At 43.7% G+C, this 27,311-nt stretch overlaps 1 protein-coding gene across 1 annotated transcript; it reads left to right on the forward strand.

The window, feature by feature from the left end:
• The first annotated feature begins 15,939 nt into the window (after positions 1-15,939).
• On the forward strand, positions 15,940-27,311 carry ICMT (isoprenylcysteine carboxyl methyltransferase). Its single transcript, XM_074218604.1, has 5 exons — positions 15,940-16,132; positions 19,288-19,376; positions 20,289-20,458; positions 21,347-21,564; positions 23,434-27,311. Exons 1-5 carry the CDS (start codon positions 15,947-15,949, stop codon positions 23,614-23,616), a joined length of 846 nt encoding a protein of 281 aa, XP_074074705.1. The 5' UTR covers positions 15,940-15,946; the 3' UTR covers positions 23,617-27,311.

Raw genomic sequence — 27,311 nt, forward strand, 5'->3', positions numbered from 1 at the left:
GCTGACTGCGCACCCGATACCAACGCAGGGACTCTGGGCTTCACCCTGGGGGGGAACGAATGAAGTACACAATGACCCATCTGTCTTCCTGGCTCCCAGGAGTTGCCGTCTGAGGGCGGCAGTCCCACAAGAGCCCCCCTCTCTCCTTCTCAGTAATTTGTCCTCCCGTGATTGCTTTATAGTACCTTTGGCTCTTCTTGGAACGAGGCCTTTCACCGGGCTCAATGAAATCCGTTTTGCGATGAAAAGACACCCCGGACCGCAAGAACAAAAGGATCAAATGCCCCAGCACAAGCCCACTTTCCTGAGAGCTCAAAACCAGGACTCAGGGGGTACGAGTTTGTATTCAAAACAAGCTTCCCTCCACCCCCACCCAACTCCTCTCCACACCTCTGAGCCCGGCCTCTGGGCACCTGCTTGGCCTGTGACTGACTCCATCACCTCTTGTTTGCTTAGCTGAGACACCCCGACAGCAGTCGACCTTCATCTCCCGTATCTGAATTTTAGAGCCGCTGCCCCTCACTTCCCTTTCCAAAGTCTCTTTGCGCTCCTCTCCAGTTTTGCTTAAGGAAGGCTTGTCGCATTTATTAGCCAAGTCTCTGTAGCCGCTTCTGTCGCTCTGGACACCATATTCCATCTCCCTCTTGGTTTGGTTTTTGTTGACTGTACTCCATGGCTGAGATGCTCTCATCCCCTCTTCTTGGAAACTCTAGGTCCCTTCAAAGTTCAGTTTTAGGACCAACGCCTTCAAGAGGCCTTTCCCCTATTCATTCAGTTTCTGGGACCCTTGTTTATCACCTTATACTTCCAGTATTTACTTATGTGAACCTATTGGATCCCTCAAATGGTAGACTGTAAGTTCCTTGAGAGCAGAATATCTTGGGGATCAGAACTGGGGTTTCACTAGGATTGGAAACTCCCAGATAAGCAAATACCCCCTCCCAGTGCAACCTAGCACTTTCTCTGCAATTTAGTCTTAGAGAACTGCCCAGAGCACTGGGAGCAAATTGCCTCAGGATGGCCTCTCCAGTAAATAGCCAGAGCTGGACTAGAATCCAGGTCCTCTCGATTGAGTACAATTCTCTAGAACCTTCACAGACCGTTGCTTCTGCCTAGAGCATAACTTTTTGGTGTATTGAAGAGGAAGTCCTGGGTAAGAAAAACTAAGGGTGCAATACAGCCCCTCACAAGTAATCAGAGTCTCCGCTAAATCTAAGTCTTTTCTTGACCCACACAGTAGAACAGTTTCTTGGCTGGTGAAAGCACAGTTCAAAAAAACCTGGAAACTTGATTAGGTTTGAGTGTGGATTATGTTGGAGTGGGAAGCAATCTCTCTCCCTCTCCCCCAAAACGCTAGGAAAGTTTAGACAAGCTGCAAACTTTAAAAGTCATAATTTCATCCTTGCTCTGACTCCTTCCTCCTGTGATATCACATCCCTTTTGTCCATTAGTAGTCAGTAACACAAAATTAATATTGTCGATAATAATTGATCACTCAGGTAAATAGCTTATCTATTCTGTAGAGAGCTAGAGGTGATGAGTAGAACTAAGAAGACCTGAGTTCAAATTCTTCAGACATTTCAGACATCAACCTTGAATAAATCCATAAACTTATATATGCTTTGGTTTCTTTATCAGTAAAATGAGGATAACACCAGTATCTATTTCACAAGGTTGTGAGAAGTAAATGAAATAAAATATATTTTCCAAATTTGCAAACAGTTGTTTCAGTGTTTCAGCTTGCTGGCCACTTTAATTGGCTTAGATTCCAGAACCACCTAGTCATCTGGATAGTAGGAAGAATTTAGTAAGATCTTAGATTCTGGACCAGAAGAGATCTTGAAGACCATTTAGTTCAAAGATATTCAATCTTTTTGGTCTTAGGACTCCTCAGTAAAAGTCATTGAGGACCCCCAAGGTATAACTCATTTTTTAAAAATGTGGGTTATACCTATAATATTTATTAGAAATGAAAGCATCTCTTTTTAATAATTTTTTGTGAAGAAAATGCTCATTCGTCATGTCCAGCTGACCCCCTTGACCTTTTGCCCCTTCCTTTCAGTGCCATTCTAAGTCAAAAAGCTATAGCTAGCCAGAAATTGTGCCCAGACCATCTCTCCCTGCTCCTGGCCACCTCCTTATCCTGCTCATCTTTCCCATTCCCTTCATTTTCATTATCATTCTGTATGGAAATCAGAGGCTGCTAGCTAAGGCCTTTAGGGACTCTGTATTCCATGGGTTTTGTGGTTTTTTCTTTTGATTTTCTTTGAATTGTTCTTCAAAACCAACATAGGAAAAAGTCACCAATGGTTACTGTTAGATCAATAAAGATCTTGTCTTAAAAAAAAAGAAATGAAAGACTCTTACTATTATTAGGAAGATAATTTTGACCTTGAGGACCTTCTAGGAAACCACCCCTTGAGATTCATTAATCTAGTCCAATACTCTCATTTTAAAATTGGGAAACCTGGGGACGGGAGAAGTGAAATTGAATTGCTCAAAGCTCCACAGTCTGAAGGCACATTCCACTCCCCGACTCCCAACCTATTCTACAACATGCTCTTTATGGTTCAGGTGGACTCATTGTTCCCCATAGGTGTCATTCCATATCTGTCTCTTTCTTGTTTATCTTTGTATTGTTTGTCAGGGTCAAGATTTGAATGTGGAACCTCTGGCTGCAAACCTAGAAATCTTTCCACTGTACCACTAATCCTTTACAACATACAAGTCTCAGTGCTAAGTGCAAAAGAAAGTCTCTGCCCTCTGGGACTTTACATTTTAAAGGGGGAGAGGACATATATCTAAAATTTTATATATTTATGTGTGTGTGTGTGTGTGATTTCCCAAAAGTCCTAGAGCAGTTTAAAGTCATATGTAAACTTAAAAAACGTTCTGTATATATTATGAATTATATAAATGATAAATGCAGAATAGATGGAAAGTAACCTTAGAAAGGGAAAGACTGCAGCTGGGAGGATGGTGTTATGGGAAAGGCCTCTTTCAACAAGTGATCTTAAGGTTGAGTTTTGAAGGAAACCAGCCAGGGAAATCAGAAAGCAGGAGTGAGGAAGAAGAGCTAGGTAGAGGGTATATAGGAGGGAAAGGGGACAAAAGAGAGGAGGCTGGCATTCCTGCCTCTGACATGCAGAGACCTCCATGTTACCTATTACCTGCACCTAGGCATAAACTCTTTGGATTAGACTAGGTAGAAAGGAACACATTCCCCAATAAAGGGGACTCAACGCGATACTCCATCCAGTTTCTCTAGCCTGCCTCCATGGCCCGCATCACTCTAGCCGGGACAGATAGGAGAGCTTTGGCTGGGGACAAACGTAAGAGGAGGAAAGGGGGCCGCAGCCTCTGGAGAACTCTTTCTAAGGCGCTGAACTGAAGCGAACCCTCCGATTTCCGATGGAGAGTTTGGGAATTAGAGCTAGGAGGGCGCTCCGTGCACCTGGGACTTCGCAGAGCTCCCCCCGCCCCAATTCTTCCCAGCTCGGCTCCCGCGGGATATTGATGGAGCCTGTCTACCCAAGGGGCCCCTTCTCCCCACAGGCCTTCTCGGGCAGGACTGCACCTCACAGCGTGGAAAATCGCGGCACCGCCCTCCGGCCTTTCAGCCCGGCCGGGCTGCTCCCAGTGCCTCCCTCCCATTCTCCCCCTGGGGGCCCCCTGAGCCGGGGCCAAGGGGGCCCGGCCGGGTTGGACCGGGCCGGGGGAAAGAGCCTGGGCTGGGAGAGCCGGGCCCAGCCAGGTAGCCGGCTTGGAGGAGGCCCCAGGCACGTGTCCAGGCGCTTTGATGAGCCGGGTCGCACTGGGGGCCCCCGGAGAATTTCTATGGACTAAGCGCCAAGTTGTTCAAGCCTTTGTGGCCCGGGCTTGAGACAAAAGAGTCTGCGGGCGGGCAGGGCTCTGGGGCCGGAGGCACAAAGGAGGGTCCGGATTAACAGGACACTGGGGGTAGCCGAGTGTGAAGAAGCGGGCCGTAAAAGGGGCCCTGGCAAGGGGAGGAGGGGCTTGGGAACGGGGGTGGGAAAGGCTCCTTTGTGTGCTGGCCACAAAGGCAGCATCAGCCTGCGGCCTTTGTGGTCCAACACGAGGCGCCGGACACAGGCCAGGGGTTTGAATTGCTAAACATCTGGACCGCCGGGAGGCCCGCACGCTGGCACCCCCTCCCTGCCCTCCTGCTGCTGCGGCGGGCTGCGGCGGGCTGCTAGCCCTGTGCCCCTCCTCTCCAAACCTGGGGGGGTCATGGGATTGTTTCCTTCGCTGCCCCTCACCCCCAATTCTAAGTGTTAAGAGCAAAGACTGCTCCTCCCTTCCCCTTCTCTCTAGGGCCGGGAGGGGATGGCGCGGGGTGTAATTTGTCCTCTAATTATGGCTCGCTCCCCATAAACCTCTCGGGTCCTACTGAGCTTTCAGCTCGGAGCCCATTAGCAACCGAATGGTCCTTGTTAAGCGCCTCTCTCAACACAGCAGGGGTTCGAGGGCCCAGGGGCAATTGAGTCACGAGTCCCTTGGGGCGGGGGTGGAGCAGGGGAGGCCACTCCCCCCCAAACCCCCATTCCAGAATTAGGGCTCCCATAAAGTGGGCCGCTCCTCCTCTGGCCTCAGATGGCACCTCCGGGGAGCCTAGATTTCCCCTGCTCCCCGCCTCCAACCACCTCCCTCCACGCCTCCCAAGAGAAAAGCAAAAGGTGAGTCAGGGACCCAGCTGAGCCCTTTCAGATTCAATTCAATAACTATGTGCGAGGCCCTGGAGGGACCGTGTGGCGCAATGGATTTGGAGTCGGAAGCCCTGCCACGTGCTCCCTGGGTTCAAAGTACCTCTTTGTACCTCGGTTTCCTCATCTTTCAAGGGAGAGAGTTGGGCCAGATGGATCCTGGGCCGCCTTCCGACTCTTGGTGTGTGATCAGAGGCAAAACCCGAGCCCCCTGCCCTCAAGAAGCCTGTGAGCTCTTGGAGTTTTTTCCAGGGCTGAAACCTCTCCAAAACCATCTGCTGTCCTTCACCTGGTTTTGAGCACCCTTCCCCTGCACCCCCACAAGCCTTCCCTGACCCTGCAGTCTTTCCCTCCGAGCCCCAGAGGGACATGAAACAAAAGGCCTTCCCTGCACTCGGCCTCTTCCTTCCCCTGGGCCTCACTGGGCAGGGTTGGCTCATGTGGGTGGCGCACAGACTTTTAAACGGTGGAAAATTGACCGAAAAATGTCACTAATGCGCAATGTTCTGCTCTGGCTGCGGGAGGCGAGCCCCTGGCCAGGGCCTCTACAGGTCTATTCTCTGCAGCGTCACGCTCCAATCCCTGGCCTACTTTAAGCGCCTGCCAGGTCCTCCCCGCCTTTCCCCTTAGCCCACCCTCCTAGCCTCCCCATTCCAGCCTGCAATACAGCCTAGACCCTCCAGGACTTGGAGGTCCGGACAACCACCAATTTGGACAGAACCAAGCAGCCTGAGGGTTCAATTCATCGATTGCCTCCCCCACCCCCATCTACATCTTTCCCTCTTAATTCTCAGGCTAGTGAGGTCCCTAGAAGGCCACTCCTTCCTTACCATTCTCCTCTTGTCTTTGCTGTCCACCACCCTCTCCAACCAGGGTACCCCCAATACTATGCTTCGTGTCTTTCCCTTTGCTCTTTAGTGAGCTCTGAGCACACTTCCCTTGAAATAACTCAGGTTATAGATATTGAAAGAAAGGAGGCAGCATGTGAAAATATGAATCAAATCAGAAAATGACCCGGGCCCCAGATGATGTATTTTAAAGCTTTTGATGAGAATTCCCGCTGCTGAGACTTTGGGAAGCTGGTGGGTAGACTGATGACCTTTTTAAAAAAATTTTTTTTTTTTTTGGTAAAGCTGAAATGAAAGGTTCCTGGCTCTTTTCTATGCAATTGTAATGATCTTTCCCACTCCCCTTCATTCTGTGACTTAGTAGGACCTTGGAAACTGGCTACCAGCAATTTTAGTCCCTTTTCTAGGTCAGCAACTTTCAGAAAGGCTAAACATAGACACTTGAATTGTTTGAAACACTCATTTGTGGGTAAAATTATTTTAAAAGAATTCAGGGTTGGACAAAATCTCTAATTAAGGACCTTCCCTTTGCCAAAGAGAGGTCTGCCTTCACTTCTCTAACTCTGGGCCATAGGATACTTACAGCTGGTGCTGGGAACTAGGTAGGTTCCTCTTTTCCCAATTTCAGGAAGCAGTTAGATTCCTGCCTAGGGGGTCAACTTAAGTGTGAAGAACCTGGGGGAATTATTTTAGGAATCAGGTGTGAAAGTTGTAACAGGTCACATCTTCCTTTCCTTTCCCCCTCACAACCCCCCTCCACCACCCCCTCCCAGTTTGAGTATGAGAATGGGAAAAGGGCAGAGACCATGACCGATGGGAAGGGGAGGGATAAACTTAGACATGGCTACTTATGCAACCTCCAATGTAGGTTGCCTAATGTTTTCCATATTTTTTCACATTTAATACTGTGATCCCAGAGTGGATTAGGAAATAGAACACATTTGACGCAGAGAACCTTTGGGGAAACCTGACCTTTTCTTAAGGAGAAAAAAACCACAAAATTTAATATTACCCATATTGTCTTTAAGTGGAAAACAGCCATGTGTCAGTGTAGCTTTTTTTTTAGTGACATTTTGAATGATAGGTTGTCTCCTCCCTCTGTCCCAATCACACATTAAAGATCAACATTTGAGACATATTATATGTACATATATCTACAGGTATGTATATATATATATTATATATATATATATATATGGTTCCATAAATTCCAGACATTAGTTCTTTCCAAGGAGGTGGTTAGCATTTTCCTTCACAAGTCCTTTATAGTTGATTTGAATATTTATATTACTCAAAACAACTCAGTCATTCTCAGTTACTTTGCCAACAACATTGCTGTTATCATATCAGCATTCTTTTGGTTCTGTGTGTATTGCTCTGCACTAGCTCATGTAAGTCTTTTTATGTTTTTCTTAAACCAACCTCCTTGACACTTCTTATAGAACAGTGGTATTCCATCACAATCACATACTAGTTATTTTTTTAATGCTCAGAAAGTTGAGGGACTATGAGTGTAGACCGATCACTACATATAATGGCAGAGTTGATGGGTGTTTATTTAGCTTTGATACAGTTTCCACCTCCCCCTCCCTTTTTTGAAGTCATTTTAGCAATAGACTCTTTGCAAAAGATAAGAGGAGGAAGTAGAGGAGAAAAGGGAATGTAAAAAATAGTTAAAAATCAATTGCTAATCCCACTAGTGGGTCTAGAACCTGAAGAGATTATGAAAAAGTATAAGAACAACACTTGTACAAAAATATTGATAGCAGCCCTGTTTGTGGTGGCAAAGAATTGGAAATCCAGTAAATGTCCTTCAATTGGGGAATGGCTTAGCAAACTGTGGTATATGTATGTCATGAAACACTATTGTTCTTTTAGAAACCAGGAGGGACGGGAATTCAGGGAAGCCTAGAGGGATTTGCATGAACTGATGCTGAGTGAGATGAGCAGAAACAGTAGAACATTGTACACCCTAACAGCAACATGGGGGTTGATGATCAACCTTGATAGAGATGCTCATTCCTTCAGTACAATAATCAGGGACAATTTGGGGCTCTCTGCAATGGAGAATACCACCTGTAGCAAACTGTGGTATATGTATGTCATGGAACACTATTGTTCTATTGGAGACCTGGAGGGATGGGAATTCAGGGAAGCCTGGGAGGATTTGCATGAACTGATGCTGAGTGAGCAATACCAGAAGAACACTGTACACCCTAACAGCAACATGGGAGTGATGATCAACCTTGATGGACTTGCTCATTCCATCAGTGCAGCAATCAGGCACAATTTTGGGCTGTCTGTGATGGAGAATGCCATCTGTATCCAGATAAAGAATTGTGAAGTTTGAACAAAGACCAAAGACTATTATCTTCAATTAAAAAAAAGTTATCTTATTATATAATTTTGCTATTTATTATACTTTATTTTTTCTTCCTTAAGGATATTTCTCTCTCATGCCATTCAACTTAGATCAATGTATATTATGTATAATATATATTATTATATCAATGTATATTTCCATCTAACATGGAAACAATGTAAAGACTGCCTTCTGTGAGAGTTGGGGGGGTGGGATGGGGGAGGGAAGTAAGATTAGGGGAAAAATTGTAAAACTCAAATAAAATCTTTCTTTTATTTAAAAAAATAAATTGCTAAAGAATATCTATGATTTAATGAACTTATTAATAGATGAGGGGGTTGTTTGCCTTCCAAGGTCCCTCCTGGCTTTAAATCCATGATCCTTTGTTTTTATGACCTGTAGTCAGGATTTGAATGCTTGTTTTATAGCTTGAGTCTCAGTTTCATCTGTAAAATGGGCATAATAAGGACTGTACCTGACAGGGTTTTTGAGAGGATCTGGTGATATAATAAGAAAATGATCAATCGTCTCTCCATTCTAATTACTTTCAATTTACTATGTGTATATGTTATATTTACTTATCTGTATTCACATGGTGTTCTTCCCCACCTTCTGTCCCTTTAGTATCTAAACTCCTTGAGGTTGAAGAGCTCTACTTTTTGTGTCTGGCATTTGTAGCCCCTTAATATGTTTGTTAGATTGAATGTAAAGTAATTCATAAACCTTAAAGTGTAATATAAATGTCAATATTACAATGCATCTTAGTGACTATTTGGTCCCTCTCTTGTACTCTTGTCCCTTTTAAGTAAAAGGGAATTCCAAAGAAAGTTGAATCAAGAAGAGAAAGGGGAACCTAGTCTGTAACACCCCCTCCCCAATATTCTTAGTCAAGCCATCACTGTGATCCCTAAGGGCATGAGAGAGTCATCCAGTCAAGAGTGGTGAAATGAAAATGAACTGATGAGCTAGCTCTCTGCTGTCCATGAGGGATATTATGCTGCCAGTACTCTAGAATTCATCCTCTGCAGATATGTTTCAAAGAAGAATTAAGTGATTCCTAGGAGTAATTAACTTTGGAGATACAGCAAATGGGCTTAAATAACTCAGTCAATTGTCTCCAGATGGGTCTGGAGAGGCCACAGTTGTTTAAATCTCTTTAGTTTGGTTTGGACTACAAACGGGTTTGACAGCCAAAGGACCCTTGAGGAAACACAATGGGATTGGGCCCTCCAGTAAGTAAGTGCATGAATACTGCCCTGGCTTTGCTATAGTTAGGAAAGAGTGCATTGAAAAAGACCCTATTGTCCCAGGCTTTTGTATCTATCCCCAGCTGGCTCTAATCTCTAAATATTTACCCGGGACCCCTTTGTTCAGACAGAACTTATGCACTTTGGACTGAAGCACTGATAAATTCCGCATCATTTACACAGTTTTTGAGATGAGGGCCTGGCATTCACTGAGGGTAGAATGGGAGAAAGGGGGGAAAGAGTTACATTTTAGAGAAAACAGGATTCACTGGAAATCCTGCAATCACACTCAATAGACCCCGCCTCAGAGAGGTTATACAATACAAACAAGAATCCTGGCTTTCAGATGGAAACAATATCTGGCCAGAAGAGATTGAATGACTGCAGAGTTGAAGGAAGAAATCTTCCTAAAAAGAAGGGGCCTCTTTAAGAGCCAAGGAACTTGGGGAATAGCTTACAAGATGGTTGTTTTGTTAACTATGACCCAATTTAAGAGTTGGCTATGTATCCATACACTTCTCAGCCTTCTGGTGAAGGAAGCAGTGTCCTTGACTTAGTTATCTTGATTGTTGTATAATTCTGTTAGAATCAATCTTGGCCCCAGAGAAAAAGAGGAGAAAAATAGATCTCACTTCTTTGCTGGAGAGGTGTGCTGTTAAACAAGGTCAAAGTGATTTTGCTGAACTTAAAAAAAAAATCAAACCTGTAATTCTCTAAAGGCTCATAGGTTTAGGGAGAAAGGGGAGTATATTCAGAAATGAACATGATGCAAAAAAAAAAAGCATCAATAGCATATTGTAAAAATAATTTAGTGATATATTTGAATAAAACAAAAGCTTAATTTGTTTTTATTAAGTGGTTGGTTCAATAACTTTGAACTTATATCCTGGGAGGAAGAAATCTAAATTAGCTCTCTTGTATTCACTCTTTTTAATTCAGTAGTTTGATCACTTTGCACTCATATCTTCAGAGGACAAATCTAAACTCTCTCTCTTTGTGTTAACTCTTTTATTCAATAGTTTGAGAACTTTGAACTTATAACTTATCTTGGGGGAGGGAATCTAAATTAACTCTCTCAGGTAATGAATGGAAAGGATGTCACTAGGAAACTGGGGAACTGAGTTTGAATCCTTGCTTTACCATTCCCTACCTGCGTAACCTGTTGGTCATCACTTACTTTCTTGAAGCTTCAGCTTCTTTCTTTGTATCATACTGAGATTAGTTCAGAATATCACTAAGACTTTTTTTCCAAGCTTAAAGCCATGAATGTCTATGTCACCACACACAACCAAATAGAAAATGAATCCATTTTAATCAGCTCAGTTTGCTAAAGGAAGGGACCTTTTGTTTGTTTGTTTCTAACTCAGTTTGTAAAAGTAGTAGTACTGAATCTGCTTAAAGACCAAAGAAACTCCCTTCAAAACATAAAGGAGCGGATTCTATGGAGAGATTGTTGACAGATACTGTCCTGGGGAGGTTGGTGTTGAAGGTGTTTTCCCCTACATGAGAATGGAGCTTCTTCTGTGTCTTTTTTGCTCTCTGGCAGCAGTTCCCGGAACAAAACACATTCAAATTTGTATTTAAAAGAAAAGGAAAGTGAGATTGTCCCCCTGCCCCTGCTCCCCACACCACCGTACAATGCCAATTTTCTCTTTCTCTCTTTATCACTCAACAAGAGTGATAAACTCTAAACTCCTTCAGAGCAGTCGGGGAGTCCCTTCTCCAAAAAATGTTCAAAATGTCAGTCAACAAACATTGATTAAAGCATGGAGGACACAAGGACAAAAGAGAGATCATTTCTGCTTGAAGGAACCTATAATCTAGCTGGAGAAGACAACACACACAATATTTTGGAGGAATACTAGAAATTCGGGGGGGGGGAATCAAAGTGGGCTTCACATAGAAAATCAATTTATGACTTCTTTGATCTAAAGAACTTTATTTGGGAGGTAGGGTGGCACTTTATAATTTATTGCCCTAGAATGTTGACTAGAGCAGCACAAAGTGAAGTCGCTTGCCAGGGGTCACACAACCACTATGAATTGGGACTTAGATGCAGGTCGTCCTTAGGATGAGTCCAGTTTCTTTTCCCTAGGTCCCTCTCTCTACCTCTCCAACTGAGTCAAAACAGGTTTGTTACATCTAAGACCAGAAAGTGTGTTTAAATATAAAATAGTTACACTATTTTTTAAAATTTCCTTTATATAATCCCCTGATAGTAAATAAATGAAAAAAAATATGTATTAAATTTGTTCTATGGGCAAGGCAGTGAATAGTTTTATGTTTAGTCAGCACAGGAATGAATACAGTCTTAGTCTTTTAATACCTCCACTTAAAACAACAACAAACACCCAACAAACGACTTCGATTTTCTCAGAATCTGTCTGTTTTCAAGTTGCTTTTCTCTTCCTTATTTCCATCTTTAGAGGGGACTATTAGACTTCTGTGCCCAATAAAAGTTGGGGGGCAACAGTTTCTGCCCAGAATCCAACTGTCTCATCTGAATAAGTTTTTATTCCACTGGCTCACAGACTAGCACAATTCCTGAGGAGAACACCACAGAGAGAGGAAAAAAAGCATTCAGTGCACATGCAAATCAGCAAATAAGAATGATAGATTTGCCTGGCCTCCCAGTTTAGGAGTGGGGCTTTCCTGGAATCCAAACTGATCCTGCCTAGGGTTGACCAGAGCGACCAGTGAGCTCCCTCTAGTGTGTATCACTATTTCCTGATAGAAAGGGGAAAGCTACCAGGTCAGATCCTAGTAAGGGTCTATGATAAAGTGTATTTAATCCCTACAACACAGGGTTAGGTGGAGATTTTAGACATGAGATTGGAAAGACTGGTCATGAGTGCCCTGAAAATGGGTGAATTTTTATTTTTTAAAAAATTTCCCTAGAAAGATATTACAACTTTTTTTAAAAAAAATCAGTTTATGAAGGTAAACATTCAGAATCTGTTTAATGCTGAAAGGAAGTAACATAAGACCACAAAATCCAGATGATGAAAGAGGAATTCAGGCTGCCCCCTTGGCTGTCTCTTGGAAATATTATAAGGCTATTTTTAAAGGATTATTTGTCATAGCCTACAAGGGATAGTAGAGACCACTAGGTGGTGTAGTAGGCAGAGAGCTGCCCTTTAAGTAAGAAATATGAGTTCAAATCCACTTTTCTTAATCTCTTCAGCCTTTATATAGTGACTTCCAAATTTCTTTCTGGCTCCAGAAGTTATGAGTTCAACCCAATGCTCCCTCCCTCTTCCCAGTATGAGAAAGGACCAGAAAAAGTCTCAAATCTAGAACTGGAAGAGACCTTAAGAGGTCCATCTAGAACAACCTATTCCTTTTACGGAGGGTGAAACTGAGTCAAAGAGGTGAATGGACTTTCTACAGGTAGGAACAGAAAAAGTAGAACTCAAATTTAAGTCTTCTGTCTTCATGCAGTCTCACAAATCAAAGTCCCTTTAGATGGTCCCAAGTAACCATAATATCCATAATATGACAGAAATTGCATATCTCAACTCTAATTCAAAATGAACATGATTTAAAAAAACAAAAATTAAAATTAAAAATTAAAAAAAAATGAACATGATTTACATAGTGATGGGGTATGATGACTTGGAAGTCAGATCTGGGTTCAAATTCCTGACTGACCTCCGGCAAGTCAATTAAATTCTCTAGGTCCCAGATTCTTCATCTGCAATTTTAAAAGGTAGAAACTTGGCCCCAAGAAGAAACCAGAAAATGATCTTTCTTTTCACTGGAGAAGGTGATGAACTTTGGGTGTAGAACACTATATCCATTGTTGCCTAATTGGGAAGAATTACTTTTTCTATTTTTTTTTTAATTAGGAGAATGGCTATCTGCTTGGAATGGGATGGGGGATGTATTTGGAGATGAAGGGGATCTCGAAAGCAGAAGCTATCTAGCAAAAATGATATTTTTTTGAAATAAGGAAGTTTGACTAGATGATCCATTAAGTGTCACATTTCATTAATAGGCCTGATGTTGAAATGTGGATATAGACTAAGAACCAGGTTGGATAATGGATAGATCTTTGGGACTGGAATCAGGACGACCTGGGTTCAAATTTAGCCTCAGATGCTAGCTGTTTGACTGCAGGCAAATCACTTAACCTCTGTTTACCATAGTCCATTGGGGAAGGAAATGGCAAACTACTCTGGTATCTTTAACAAGAAAATCCTATATAGGATCATGAAGAGTTGGACACAACTGTACAATAGCACCATTTTATTCTAGTTTGTCCAAAATAGACCCTTGCTTCAAGTATTCATTGTAGTACTGTACTGGGTGGGTGGGGGGAGCCTGTTATTTTTAACCTGATTCTTTCTTCTCTGTTATTCCTGCTCCTTCCCAAAGAAATAGCAGTGTCAAAAGGATGGAGTCTGGAGGGAATGACCTGATTTTTCATACCCTAAAGAAGATTCTCCTTGACCCGCCCACTTCCTCTCCTGGGTGCCTTTGAGCAACCTTCCTCGAGCCTCCTCCCTTTAAGCTTTCCAATTCTGAGCCCCAGGCTCCAAAATTACTTCTTCCCTAACTCATCAAAACTCTAAGGAACTGTCCTCATTTAGTTGTTTGTAGCAAGAATCAAACTAATCCACACTAAAGTGTGAATGACAAATGTGTGGCTTAATGTGTTACCTCTACCAGATTGTATTTGCATTTTAAAAGGAGCCTGGGAATTCAAACTAAAGGATCCCTAATCCATGCATTTCAGTTATTTGGTGTAATATTCCTTGGCATCTTTTATTTACTTTTATCTGGAAGACCCCTGGTTAGACTTGTCCGGTTTAGAGAATTTTCTCTGAAGGGCGTAGTAATCTCTCCATAATTCTGATGGGTTTGAGGGCCAACTTGAGAGGGTTTTCATATTTGGAATGAGAGTAGTGAAGGTTCTAGATGCATTTCAGTTATTTGGTGTAATATTCCTTGGCATCTTTTATTTGCTTTTATCTGGAAGACCCCTGGTTAGACTTGTCCGGTTTAGAGAATTTTCTCTGAAGGGCGCAGTAATCTCTCCATAATTCTGATGGGTTTGAGGGCCAACTTGAGAGGGTTTTCATATTTGGAATGGGAGTAGTGAAGGTTCTAGATCTGAAGTAAGGAGGATTTGGATTTGAATCCCTTCTCAAATACTTGCTAACTGGGTGTTTCAGCTCTTCACAGTATCCCTCACTACCCATTATCAGTTGTTTTTCCCCACCTCTGGGAAGCTCTCACTTCCCACCTCAGTCTCTTGTGATCGCTGTCTTTCTTGTGATCACTATCTTTCTTCAAAGGGCAGCTGAGATGCCACCATCTACATCACCTCTCACCTAGACTATTGCAATAGCCTTCAAATTGGCCTCTTTGCTTCAGATCTCTCCCCTGCTCCAATTCATCTTCCTTTCGGCTGCCAAAGGGATTTTCTGAAGACACAGAGGTCAATAAACTACAGTAGCTTCCTCTTTCCTCCGGCATCAACTATATGATTCTCTTTTGGCATTTCGAGTTTTTCAAAACCTGGCCCCTTTCTCTCACAAATGACACTACATGTCTTGCCCTGCCTTGGCACCAAGCCGTTCCCATGCCAGAAAAACTTTCTCTCCTTCGTCTGAATGCAAACTGCTTGGGGATAGATAGAGGTCAAAGACTGGGTTTTTGTTTGTTTCGTGGTTGTTTCAGCCATCCACCTTGAAAATCTGTTCCCTTTTCTGCCTCCTAGATTCCCCTCATCTCAAACAACATAAGACCCTGGATCAGGTAGGGTTCACGACAGAGAGGGTGCTTGACTCTCTGCTTCTCTGTTTTGCCTTTTAAAAAAAAATAAATTAAAAAAATGTTTCCCAGTGACATAGTTTGAAGGTTTTTCAGCATTCATCCACTTGTATATTTCTAAGTTCCACATTTTTCTACCACCCTCTCCCCACCCCCCAAACTGAAGAAGAGTCTGGTAAAAATTGTCCCCGTAAATTTGTGCTTTCACATGTTGACAGATCATTTTGTTCAGGAGGAAAAAGGAAGGAAAAAACCCGAGTTAACCCCTCTAGATCCATGAGGGCCGTCACTTTGGGGGAGCCATGGGGACCTGGGGGTGTTTACCTGAGGTGACTCCCCCCAGGAAGGAGACTTTTGCCTTTAGAGGGTGGAACTTATTCTGGGGTCCCTGATCTTGTGTTTCCTTAAATCAATATGGTGATGTGTATTTCAGTTAAACCCCCCCAGCCCCCTCAACTTCTCCCCGTTGCCAGAGGTCTGCTCACATCCTGCTCTTGCCGAGGCCTCTCCTTTCCACTCTGCGGAGTGTGTGTATATTTGCGCGTGTGTTTGTGTGTGCGTGTGTGGTGCGTATGTATATGTGTGTGTTTGCATGCGCATGCATGCATGTTTGCATGTGTGTGGTTCTTTATTTTCAGCAGCTCCTTCCTTTGAATCCAAACAGTTTGAGGATTTGGCCCGTTCCTCCCCCGGGTCCCCGCCCGGGTTCCGGATCCGGGGCCCTCCCCCTCCCCCCGCCCCCCGAGGCCCGGGCGGGGCGGGGCGCAGGGGGCGGGGCGTCGCCCGCTCCCGCCAATTTCAGGCCGGCGATCCCCGCGGGCGGGGGAGGGGGACGCTCTCGCGATACTTGGCCGCCCAGCCCGGGGAGTCCCGGGGCCCGGGCGGGCCGGCGTCAGAGCGCGGCTTCGGGCGGCGCGGCGCGCAGGCGCGGGCGGGCGGCCGGCGGGATCCCCGGGGCGACGGCGGCGGCGGCCGGCCGCGGGCGCCATGGCGCGGGCCCCGCTGGGCGCCGAGGCGCGCCTGAGCCTGGCCGCCTTCCTGCTGGGCGCCTCGGTGGTGGCGCTGCCGCTGCTCACGCGCTCCGGCCTGCAGGCCCGCACGGTGCTGGCGCTCTACGTGGCGGCGCTGAACGCGCTGCTGCTGCTGCTCTACCGGCCGCCGGCGCGCTACCAGGTGGGGCGGCGCCCCGGGGGCGGCCGAGCCTTGTGGGGAGCATTTCCGGGTCGGCGCCCGGTGCGCTCCGAGGCAACCCCGAGTCGGCTCAGGGCGGCCCCCGGCACCCGCGCTTGAGTTGGCCCCGGGGGTCGGGGGGCGGGAAGGGGAACCGCCCCCGGGGGCTCGGGGTTGGAGCCGTTTTAGGGGTCCCCTTTGGGCTGAGCCTGCGGCGTTGCGGGCCGCCTGAAAGAAGGGGTGTGGGGCTTCCCGGGAGCCCCGGGGGGCCCTGGGGGGCCAGGCAGTGAAGCCTTGTGGGCTTTGGGGAAGGATGGGTTCTGAGGGGGAGCAGAGCATCCGGGGGGCACGGAGTGGAGCTACTCGGTTCCCAACAGCCCCTGGTTTTTGTTTGTCTGCTTTGGGGGGGCCACAAGATAGTGACGAGGAGCTGTCCGCACTGAAGGGCCAGTCCTGGGAGACCCAGATAAGTCGTGGGGAGAGGTAGTTTGGGGGGTTCAGGGAAGACTCCTAACCCAGGAGGGGGTACTTGGACCAGTTTCCTGTGCAGAATGAATGAGGCGTTTGCTTTGGCCCAGGATACAGGGGCCACCTATGCTTGGGGGGGTCTTTGAAGAACTGCCAGTATGAAAAGATAGGTGGGAAGGTTGTGGGGTCTTGGAAATTAAAGTCCTGAATGAATTGCAGTGGCCTGCGCTTCACTTATTATTTAGTCATTCAGGGCTGTCATGGAGGCAGATAAAAATTTGACTGTTCCCTTTATTAGTTTATGAGTTATGGGAAATAGAGTTGTTTAATGGGTGGGGACTGTTGAGGAGGTCATAATTGTGTAGAACTACTGTTTCTAAGATGGATGCAATAGTCCGGGGTTATTAAGATTAGTTATTATGGGGGGGGGGCGGCTAGGTGGGGCAGTGGATAGAGCACCAGCCCTGGAAATCCGGTCTCAGACACTTAATAATGACCTAGCTGTGTGGCCTTGGGCAAGCCACTTCACCCCGTTGCCTTGCAAAACAAACAAACAAAAAAACATTAGTTATTATGAGTTATAGAGAGTGTTTTGATTTCTTGGGAATTAGGGTGGTCAGTTCTGGAGTCTGGCAGGTAAAGCATGGGTGAGAGTTTGGAAGTGGTAGTTCCTGGGATCAGTTATGAACCATGGGGAGCGACAAGTAGGGGAGGATGTATAGAGAAAATAGTTTATAAGGGTGATGATGGTAGGGAAAATTATAATTAGCTAAGAGTTTGAGAGGGGAGAGCTTAGAGAGTGTGTAGAGTAGACAGTAGAGGTAGTGATCACCTTTAGGATTATTGTTGGGGGATGGTACTTTGGGACAGTATAGGCTAATGTGGGTAGGATTGGGGCAACCTTTTGTTGGGGAAGCATTAGGCTGTTAATCGGGATAAAGGGAAGCCAGGGCTTATGGGTTAGGTGTATGGAGGATGATGGGAGGAAAATCTGAGACTGGGTTCTCTCTCAGAAGGGAGTTCATTTCAGATTCTACCCAATTGGGTTTTGTTGGTGAGGATACTTAAGAAATGAGTGTTAGGGAGAATAGGACATTGAGTTGTATGTGGAGACTTTGGAACAATTAGGAGTAAGGAGTGGGGTACAGTATATAGGAGTGATGGGGCTGGGGGGGCTCACACCTACATGCTGCTGGTTAATAGAGGGAAATTGGGCACTGGGTGGTTTGGGGAGACAGGACTGGGAACTGTGTATTTAGGCTATGTGAAAGATGGAACTGTACAGCAATAGAGCTGTGTTTGGAATTGTTCAGTCATTTCAGTCATCTCCCGACTCTTTGTGAACCCATTTTGAGGTTTTCTTGACAAACTTTTCCTTTTCCAAATCATTTTACAAAGGAGAAAACTGAGTCAAGCAGGGTGAAATGACTTACTCAGGGTCACCTCAGCTAGGAAGTATCAGAGACCAATTTTGAACTCAGAAAAATGAGTTTTCTTGACTTCAGGCCTAGAACTCTACCTAGTATCCTAACTGACCCATAATCAATTAGGAATGAAGAGGACATAGGGATTGCCAGGAGAGTTCTGTGAGCATTAGAAGGATTGATGAAAGAGGTTGTTGGAGCCGGGCAATAGTTCCACTGAAATTGGGGGTATGTTGGGGGAAAAGATGGGAAGAAATGATGAAGGCTGACAGAAGTTTCTGGAGTCTTTATTTGAGATGGGACCTTCAGAGTGGAATGGAGGGGAGTAGAAGTGGGGGGGGTAGTAAGGGGCATAGGGTAGTTAGAATCAAAATGGGGGAAGAGGATGGGGAATAGAGCTTGTGGGGGATCCAGAGTGGTTGAAAGAGGAGAGTTAGGGGGGTGGCTAGGTGGCACAGTGGATAAAGCACCAGCCCTGGAGTCAGGAGTACCTGGGTTCAAACCCGACCTCAGGCACTTAATAATTACTTAGCTGTGTGGCCTTGGGCAAGCCACTTAACCCCCTTTGCCTTGCAAAAAAAAAACCTTGGAAAAAAAAGAGAGTTAGGAGCATTAGTGCATGTGGGTTAGGAAAGGCAGTAGGGATGGGGCTTTGAGGGTCTTCTAGGAGAGGGCAAGTTGAGCAGTTGACAGGCCAGGACCTTTAGGTGACTGCCTTTCTGGTAGGAGTGTGCAGGAAAGATGGTCATTGTCTGATAGCTGGCTTCCCCGGAGGGTACAAGGGAAATCTCTGGAGGAAGACTTGACACCCTCCCTACCCAGGGAAGTGGGTGTCATTTGCAGTTCGTGCTTTTCAGCAGCTGCAGCAGAGGCAGATGTGTGTGGGGTGTAAACATGTGACTTTATTTTATATAACCAAAGGTGCCCCGTGCCAACTTAACAGGGCCAGTCCCTGCTTTGGCCCCAGAGGCTTGGTGCTCTGTAGGGCCCTGCCCTATATTTTTGAGGTAACCTTGGAGGGGAAGTACATGTTTTTTGATTGTCCTCTCAATAGACTGGATTCACTAATCCCCTTTACAAAGTCCTTAATCAAGGCTGGGATAAAAGCTTGTCTATGAAGTGTCAGTGTAAAAGGTATTGCCACATCTGGGTCAGCATTTAGAGCTTTTTGCATTGTGTAGGGCAGCGTCCTGTGTGGCCTGTGTGGTGATAGAGTCCTCTTTCTCTCTCTCTCTCTCTCTCTCTCTCTCTCTCTCTCTCTCTCAGATAGCCATCCGGGCCTGTTTTCTTGGCTTTGTCTTCGGATGTGGATTGCTACTAAGTTTTAGCCAGTCTTCTTGGAGTCACTTTGGCTGGTAAGTAATAACTCATTAATATTTGTTTTTCAGTGAGGGAGTGGGCTGGGCTGCATGGATGGATCAAGGAATTAGAAGTAGTGCTTCATGATCCCTTTCACCTCTTGGTCACAGTATTTCATCTCTGACTTGTTGAAGGCTGTTCTCTATTTGGTATCAATTCATTCATCTCCAGTTTCTGGTCAGATTCCTAGGTCTCAATCATTAGGACTAATCATCATCAACTGGCCCTGTTGTTGGCAGAAGACAGGTCAGAATGAAAATCTCCCTGCAGGTGTCCTTCACCTGTTTGTTCAGTGATGTGTCTCATCCCGACTTGAATGGGATTCAGATCAATTACATCAAGGTGAAAGGCTCTGTTTGGATTCATAGGCCTTTTCCATCTCTAATTTCTATTAGGTCACATCTAGTGCATCCCCCACGGGCCATTGTAGGATTTTTCCCTACAATATGATTTCAGTCCCTTGAGCCTTCTAGTCCCTGACCTGGATTTGAACCAGTGACCTAAAGGTAAAAAGCTTTATATCCTCTTATCAATGCTGTGGGCCATCTAAGCCTTCTTTACTGAAATTATGTTGTAGTTGTGTTGAACTTTATAATTGACATACGTTCTAGCTTTATTTTTTGCTATTCCTTCATTTTTCATGCTTTCTTACATGTAATGGCTATTTTTTAAGAAGTCTGAACAGCATACAATGCAGTAACCTAATGTTTTCTTGTTTATGGAATTGAAAAACAGAGTCCCAGTAAAAATTCTTGCTTTGCAAAAGAGGAGTAATTCTGCAGTGGCGACAGCACACACTTCATAGAATCCATGAACAATTGAACAACATCACAACCCAGCTCTACATTTTGGTTTGTTTACTCTTCGACCCGTTACCTTCTCTCTCTCCTCTTTTTTTCTTTTTTTAGGTATATGTGCTCCTTATCATTATTCCATTTCTCTGAGTACTTAGTGACAGCAGTCAATAATCCCAAAAGTCTCTCCCTGGACTCTTTCCTTCTGAACCATAGTTTGGAGTATACAGTAGCTGCTGTCTCTTCCTGGATAGAGTTCACAGTTGAAAATTACTTTTGGCCAGGTTGGTATGTATGCCCTTTCCCCTTGGGTAAGGAGGATAGCATTTGACTTTTCTCTGGGGTCTAGTTATAGTTTTTTCCTTCCCTTCTTCATCCAAGCCTAAGGAAAGATGAATCTGCTGGGTATCATTTCTTGATTTTGCATCAAGAGCAAAGACCCAATTTTTTTTTCTTTTACATTCAGTATGATGTGTTTTATTTAAATTCCCAGCTTTCTGGAGTTCCAGACCAGGGGTTCTTACACAACCCTTTTTTGTGCCATGGTGAAGTCTATAGACATCCCTTTCTAAAATGCATAAAATAGGATGTATAGAATTACAAAGGAAACCAATTATATTGAAATAGTTATTAAAATAAAAAAAATCAGTTTGCATCCTGTTCCCTGAAATCAAGTGAAATAAGACTCCCCTTGTGAACTACTAAATAAAAATCAAGTCCGGAAGTTGCCATTTGAGGTTCCTGGCCAAATGCACTCAGGTCTCTCCTGCTATTTCTTTCTTCATTGCAATCATGATCAAAGTAATAGGGAATAGAGTTGATGTTCCTGGCAGCAGTGGCACAAAACTGCTCACACAACTGTCCAGTTGCTTACTTAGAGGAAAAAGAAACTGTGCATTGGAGCACTGCCCTTTTAATTCCTTGCCTTATGCAGAGGTTTTCTTATTTTATGTAGATGTGTGAACAATCCACCTTAAGGAGGAATATTGTGCTGATGTTGTCACATCACTGCTGCTATAACATGAGTGCAAATGTGTGATCCTGGCCAAATAATTATATTACCTTTCCATCTTTGAAAGATGTGATATCTTAAGAGTTGAATTTTAGACAGTGGTAATGTTCCAAGTGGAATGGTCCAATCTTTTTGTTTGCTTTTATGTCTTTTATTGCAGAAATGAAGCAGATAACATGGCTCAGTGTCACTGGACTAATTATGGTGGTCTTTGGGGAGTGTCTTCGGAAAGCTGCTATGTTTACAGCCGGTTCTAACTTCAACCATGTTGTTCAGAATGAGAAATCAGAGACACACACTCTGGTGACAAGTGGGGTTTACGCTTGGTTCAGGCACCCCTCTTATGTTGGATGGTTTTACTGGAGTATTGGAACCCAGGTACTGTCTTTATTTGGAGGATATTCTTCTCTTCTGTAGGGTTGTTGTTTTTTTTTTTTAATATATTTTCCTTATAACGTGTTTTGAACATAAACCTACCTGAAGTCAGACTTGGTTTAATAGTGGAGGGTCTTCTGCTCAATTGAGTCTTTCTTCACTCCAAACCTCTTCATTCCCTCATCCCTTCTCTTCCTGAAGCTGATGGAACCAGATCATAATTTGGTTCCCCCAAGCCAGAAGGGCTTTCCATATAGACTCATCATATCTGTGCTTTGAGCATAACAAGCTTGCTCATTCGAAAGAGGCTCCTCTTGAAGGTCAGCTCCAGAATGGTGAATTTTCCCTCTATAACACCATCCCAAAGGCCTTCCAAATTGTAGAAAATAATTTCAGTTTGCATCAGTGAAGGGAGCACTCCAATCCACAAAGTCAGTATGTTTTTCCAGAAGTGATAAAACATGATGAATCTGGTGAACCATGATGAATCTCAAACTGATGTGCTCTAAATTTGCAAACCTCAGAGGGGTACTGGCTGATGCTGACTGGTCCTGCTTTTTTCCTTTCTTCCTTCCTCTCTGGTACAAGTTGATCGAATGAGGTGCTGGGGAGAGTGTGGGCAGAACCCAAGGAAGGCTTACCTTGCTAATTCACTGGTAGTTTATTTAATGAGATCCAGTGTGACCTAAATAGACTTGCTCTGTTCCTTAACTGTGCCTCATTGCATTGATCCTTGGAAGCCATCTCTGAGAGGGTCAAGCCATCAGATGGGACTCAGTAGGAGAGCTAGGCCAGATCACCCACAAAGAATCCATTCACCCTCTCCTCCAGCTGCCCCCATCCCGAAGAATCTGCTTCACTTACTTAATAGCAGATTATTGCCCTTAGTGTTTTCACATGATAATATTTGAAACATTCTGTAGCTATCAAGTCTGCAAACATCCAAAATTCACACTTTTCTTGGTTCCTGAGAATACAGACGTTTTCCTCACCTGCCTCAAAATGCTTTGAAAGTTGTTTAGAGAGTAGAGTGCTTCAGGAGGACAAGGAGGCTGTGACTTTTGTGGATTGTCATTCAGTAACTAAGAAAAATGGCAGATCTGGTCGTTCACAATAGCTCACATTCATATCGGTGTGTAATATATCATCTCATCTGATTCTTATAACAATTCTGTGAGGTAGACAGGGAGAGCATTATCATCATCACCATTGTTCCTATTTTATAGATGAGGAAACTAAAGTTGAGAGATGAGGAGAATTGCCCAGAATCATATGGCTTATAATTGTCTGAGCTGGGATTTTTAACCTCATCCTAAGTCTGATGTACTTTCTATCATCCCAGACTGCCTCTTAGGAGTAGAGGGGAAAGTTGACATCATCTAATAGGGCTCACATCTGTGAGGTAACTGAGCCCCGAGGAAGTCTTCTGCTTTTTAATTTCTAAACGGCCTCTCCTAAGTGATTACTGTCACATCTGGGCTCAGGGAAAGGCAGTGATCCATTCAGCTCCTAGAAAAACTGTAATAATGTTCGTGAATAGTCCTCTCTGATCAGAAAAAAATGAAATCACCCCCACCCCCCCCAAGCACCTCCTATTATAGTCCAAGAGAGTGACTTTGGGGACTTAATGGAAACTGGATTGATTTTGTATGTTCTTAGAACTTGAGAGCTGGAAGCAACCTTAAGAGAGCATCTTATATAGTCATTTGTAAAGTTGGTGTTCAGAAGAGTGGGGGAGGAGAAAGAGAGAGGGAGATGGGGGAAGAGAGGGAGGGGGAGTAATTGTGTGTGTGTGTGTGTGTGTGTGTGTGTGTGTCCGTCCATCCATCCATATTTCAGACCTTCTAATTTCCTCCTTTTCGTCTCCTCCAGGTGATGCTCTGTAACCCAATATGTGGTGTTGCATATGCTTTAACTGTTTGGAGATTTTTTAGAGATCGAACAGAAGAGGAGGAAATTTCATTAATCCACTTTTTTGGAGAAGAATACCTAGAATATAAAAAGAAGGTGCCCACAGGCCTACCTTTTATTAAAGGAGTGAAGGTTGAGCTCTAATCCGAGGCGTGGCATGAAGGGTGATGGTGTCTCTGGAGGAGGTGACTCCAACTCTGAGTGGCATGAGAAGTTGCCACATGTGCTTCTCTATTAGGAAGTGAAGGATTCGAGTACTCATTTTGTATTTGTCAATTATGCTGTGGAGAAGCACTAAGGGCTGGATAGTCAGAAGGCCTTGAAATGGATCCAAGAAGATGCAGAGATCCATCCTCATCCCTGTCTATGGCAGGTAGGACTTGTAGCTACAAGCAGACCGTAAGGAAGCAACTCGATCTCCTCTGGTGGTGTTCCTCAGAACAGAACTTGGTGACAAGCTGCCTGGCATCTTCTTTACCCACTAGTGAGGAGCTGGCTGTGAAGACAACTGAGAGAAGAAAATTTGTAATACCAATGGATTAACTGCTTCCTAGTAGTAATGCTATGAAAAGGCAAAAAGGTGTGGTTGTGGGTGTATTGGGGGGATATAAGTGCTTCTTATTTGCATTAGAAACTCAATTGTAAAACTTGATTTAACAGGCAAGTTCAGACCTCACTGTTCTAACTTCTTTGTTCTCTACTTTTCAAGTGCATGAGCATCCAGACTATGTTGAAAATATGTGCTTATAAGATGCTTTGGCTCTCCCCATTTCTGTAAATTTTTTTAATAGCAATATCATTCACCCATTAGATTTTTTTTTAATCTTCACATTTATATTTGGCAGCAAATAAGTGTGGGAATTTAACATTGTGAAATTATTACAGATTGTCTTAAGGTGAGTGAAAGCTCTTTAAAATTGCAAATTTCCCTACCACTGTTGTAACAATCAGTGTTCCTAAATCCAATGAGACCTTCCATGACCTTTGTGGAAACATTTGTTTCCTACTTTTCCTTCCCAAAGGATGGAGTTTGTAAGAAATGAGAGATTTTCCCATTATTGGGACCTCTTTTTGTTGCTGTCAGAAAGGGAGAGCAGGAAATAGAACACTTGTCTTTTGATAAACCCTGCTGATCATTACTCTCCCATTTAATTGCTACTTGCCTACCTATTGGTTGTACTTTTTTTGCATTTCATCCAAAATTTACAATCTAAAACTGTAAACTTCCAGTTCTTGGTTGTTCTCTTTTTCAAAGCCCAATGTGCTTCGTGATTTTTGGCATTTGATGATATATTATTACAAATTTGAGTTCATTCATGAAAATCAATTTTATAATCCCAACTGGGATCATTGTTGTTTCCCAAGTGCAGGGAAAATGATTGGTTTCACAAATCAAATGTTCAAGCTTTAAGAGGTAAAATGCCTATTGGATCAAGGAATCGATACAGAGTTTAGTCTGGGTGTGAGATCCTTGGAAGTGACACTAGCTAGTTATGAATGTGAAGGCATCGGGGGCCAGTGAGTAGAGCATTTGTCTACCACTGAATGACCACGAGGCCTTGTGCAGTCATGTAACCCTTCTGTGCCTAAATCTCCCCATGTGCAAAGTGGGGATAATGACACCTACCTCACAGGGCTGTTGTGAGGATTCATAAGAAAGAATGTCTCTTACACATTTTTAACTCGGATGAATGGGAGAGATGTTGTATGAAAGAAAACTACAATCTGTGCAAAATGGAGAAAATGAGTGTGTCTACCTATTATTCACACATGACTAAAATGTATGTTCAAAACATCTTAGGACTTACCAATTGAGAAATGTTCCTTATTTCCAGGTTTCATGGCTTAATTTATTTTCTGTTCCTATATACCAAAGAGGCTTTACACGTTCTTTGATTACTGGTAGGAAAACTTGCTGGTAGGAGGACTGCATGGATATTTGCTAGACTTTCAGGCTTTGCTCTAGTTACAAGCTTGAGATAAGATTAAGAAAAAAAAAGTCACTTGCTGAATTTGTGGGCCTTGGGGTTCTTTGCAGCAGCCCTTTGGCCCTCGATGGTAAAATTATGTGCACTTAGTTAATGGCTCCAATTAAATTAATTCCCACCTTGTTAGTCTCCAAACTATGCCAAGCTGAGTAGATTCTGCTCTTAGAACTTCACACTCTGTAAGAGACTGTCATCCCCCAGGCAAAGCTGGAGGAAGGATTTTTTCCTTTGCTGAACCCAGCAAAGACCAAATCCAGAATCCATTCCTATTTTTTGAAGGCCACATGTTTTGTTTTTTTCAACAGCTTTTCCTGTGGCATGTGCTCGTGGGGGGCAGGTTAATTATCCATCTGTGTTTCATGGACCAGAAGGCTACAGGTATCAGGGTGTAATTATTTACTCATCCTTTTAGATCCCCAAGTGCATTAACTTCATTTGACCAAGCCCCAACCCCAGGCTCCCTTAGACCTATCTCCAGGTCTTAAGGTTGCACTGTGACATTTTGCTGCTATTCAGCTGCCCTGGTTTTATTTTCTAGAAAAATCTGATAGTCTTTTTATGGGAATCAATTTTAACTTATTATTTCCAGGGCAGATGTCGGCAATTACATGTGGGGAGAATACAAAAATATTGGAGGACAGGATTCGAGTACTTATGACTTACATCTGATATCATGAGCTTTAGTTTCATTTAAAATATATAAACTTAGCAATAACTGTGTACAGTACAAAAAATAGATGGATAAGTTCACTGCTTCTCTGGCATTCACTTTAAAATTGACATCACTAATTCCTTCTAAATAATGAAGTGACAGGAGATGCTTTTTTTCTATTTCGAAGTTTTTAAATGGAGATATATATATATATATATGTATGTGTATGTTCTTATCCAGAAAAAGGGTTCTGTGAAACAACTTGGGCCCAGAGCTGTGTAAAATGAAGTAGTTTCTTCAGCAGGTCTGGTGACCACTCACAGGACTCTCTTCAGAGCATCAGGTTGGGTTGAGTTTACAGGGAATGAGTAGTACTAGGAGCCAAATCTATTTTTACAAAATCAGGAAATGATGACATAGACCTGACTGTTCCTTAGTACAAATTGCTGCTGATGCCTAAAAGGTAGTCAATTTTATTAATTCTTTTTTCCCTCCATTTACATAATATTCTTCCTAATTCAGCTAGATCTCTGAATTAGGGAGGAAAAGTATATATAGAAATATATTCCTAAACATATAGTTATTAATAAAATATCTTTCTTTAAGGCTTGATGAAACCTTAACCCCAATTCACCATAGGCAATCACCTTCCAGTAATGAGTCCAGTAAACCATGTCCCTCCTTGGCACTTTGTTACTTACTGCCTGGGGTAGTTTCTGAGCTCCTGTTCTCTGGCTTTTGTACTAAGTTAGGGATACTCCAAAAATCTGCGTGTTTCTTCCGAAGGGGGAAGCTTCATCATTGTTCTATTGCTTCTCTGCTCCTACAAAGGCCTGCTCACTTGGGATGGGCCAGGGACAGCTGTTTTTACCAGGATCCACCTGGAGAATTTCTGTGTGCCTGGCTCTTGGAAGCCTGCCCCAGACCCAGGACTATTCAATTAATGGAGTAATTATTCTACTCTTCTTTTTACATGAAGAAAATGTTTATTTAAATATTTTTAAATGAATTTTCTTTCACAGATATTGATTATTTCCAATTCTTAAATAAAATTATTCTTGATTTCAATATGAAGAATGTGTGAGGTTTAAGCACATTTCTGTGAATGATCTGTGGATGAAGAAACTGTTGTATGAAGTCAGTTCATTTGAAAAAGCACTAACAGAGAATATTATGACTAGGCATGGGCATATAAAGAC

The sequence above is a fragment of the Macrotis lagotis genome, chromosome 1 (assembly GCF_037893015.1).
Source record: "Macrotis lagotis isolate mMagLag1 chromosome 1, bilby.v1.9.chrom.fasta, whole genome shotgun sequence".
In the NCBI taxonomy this organism is placed as follows: Eukaryota; Metazoa; Chordata; class Mammalia; order Peramelemorphia; family Peramelidae; genus Macrotis; species Macrotis lagotis.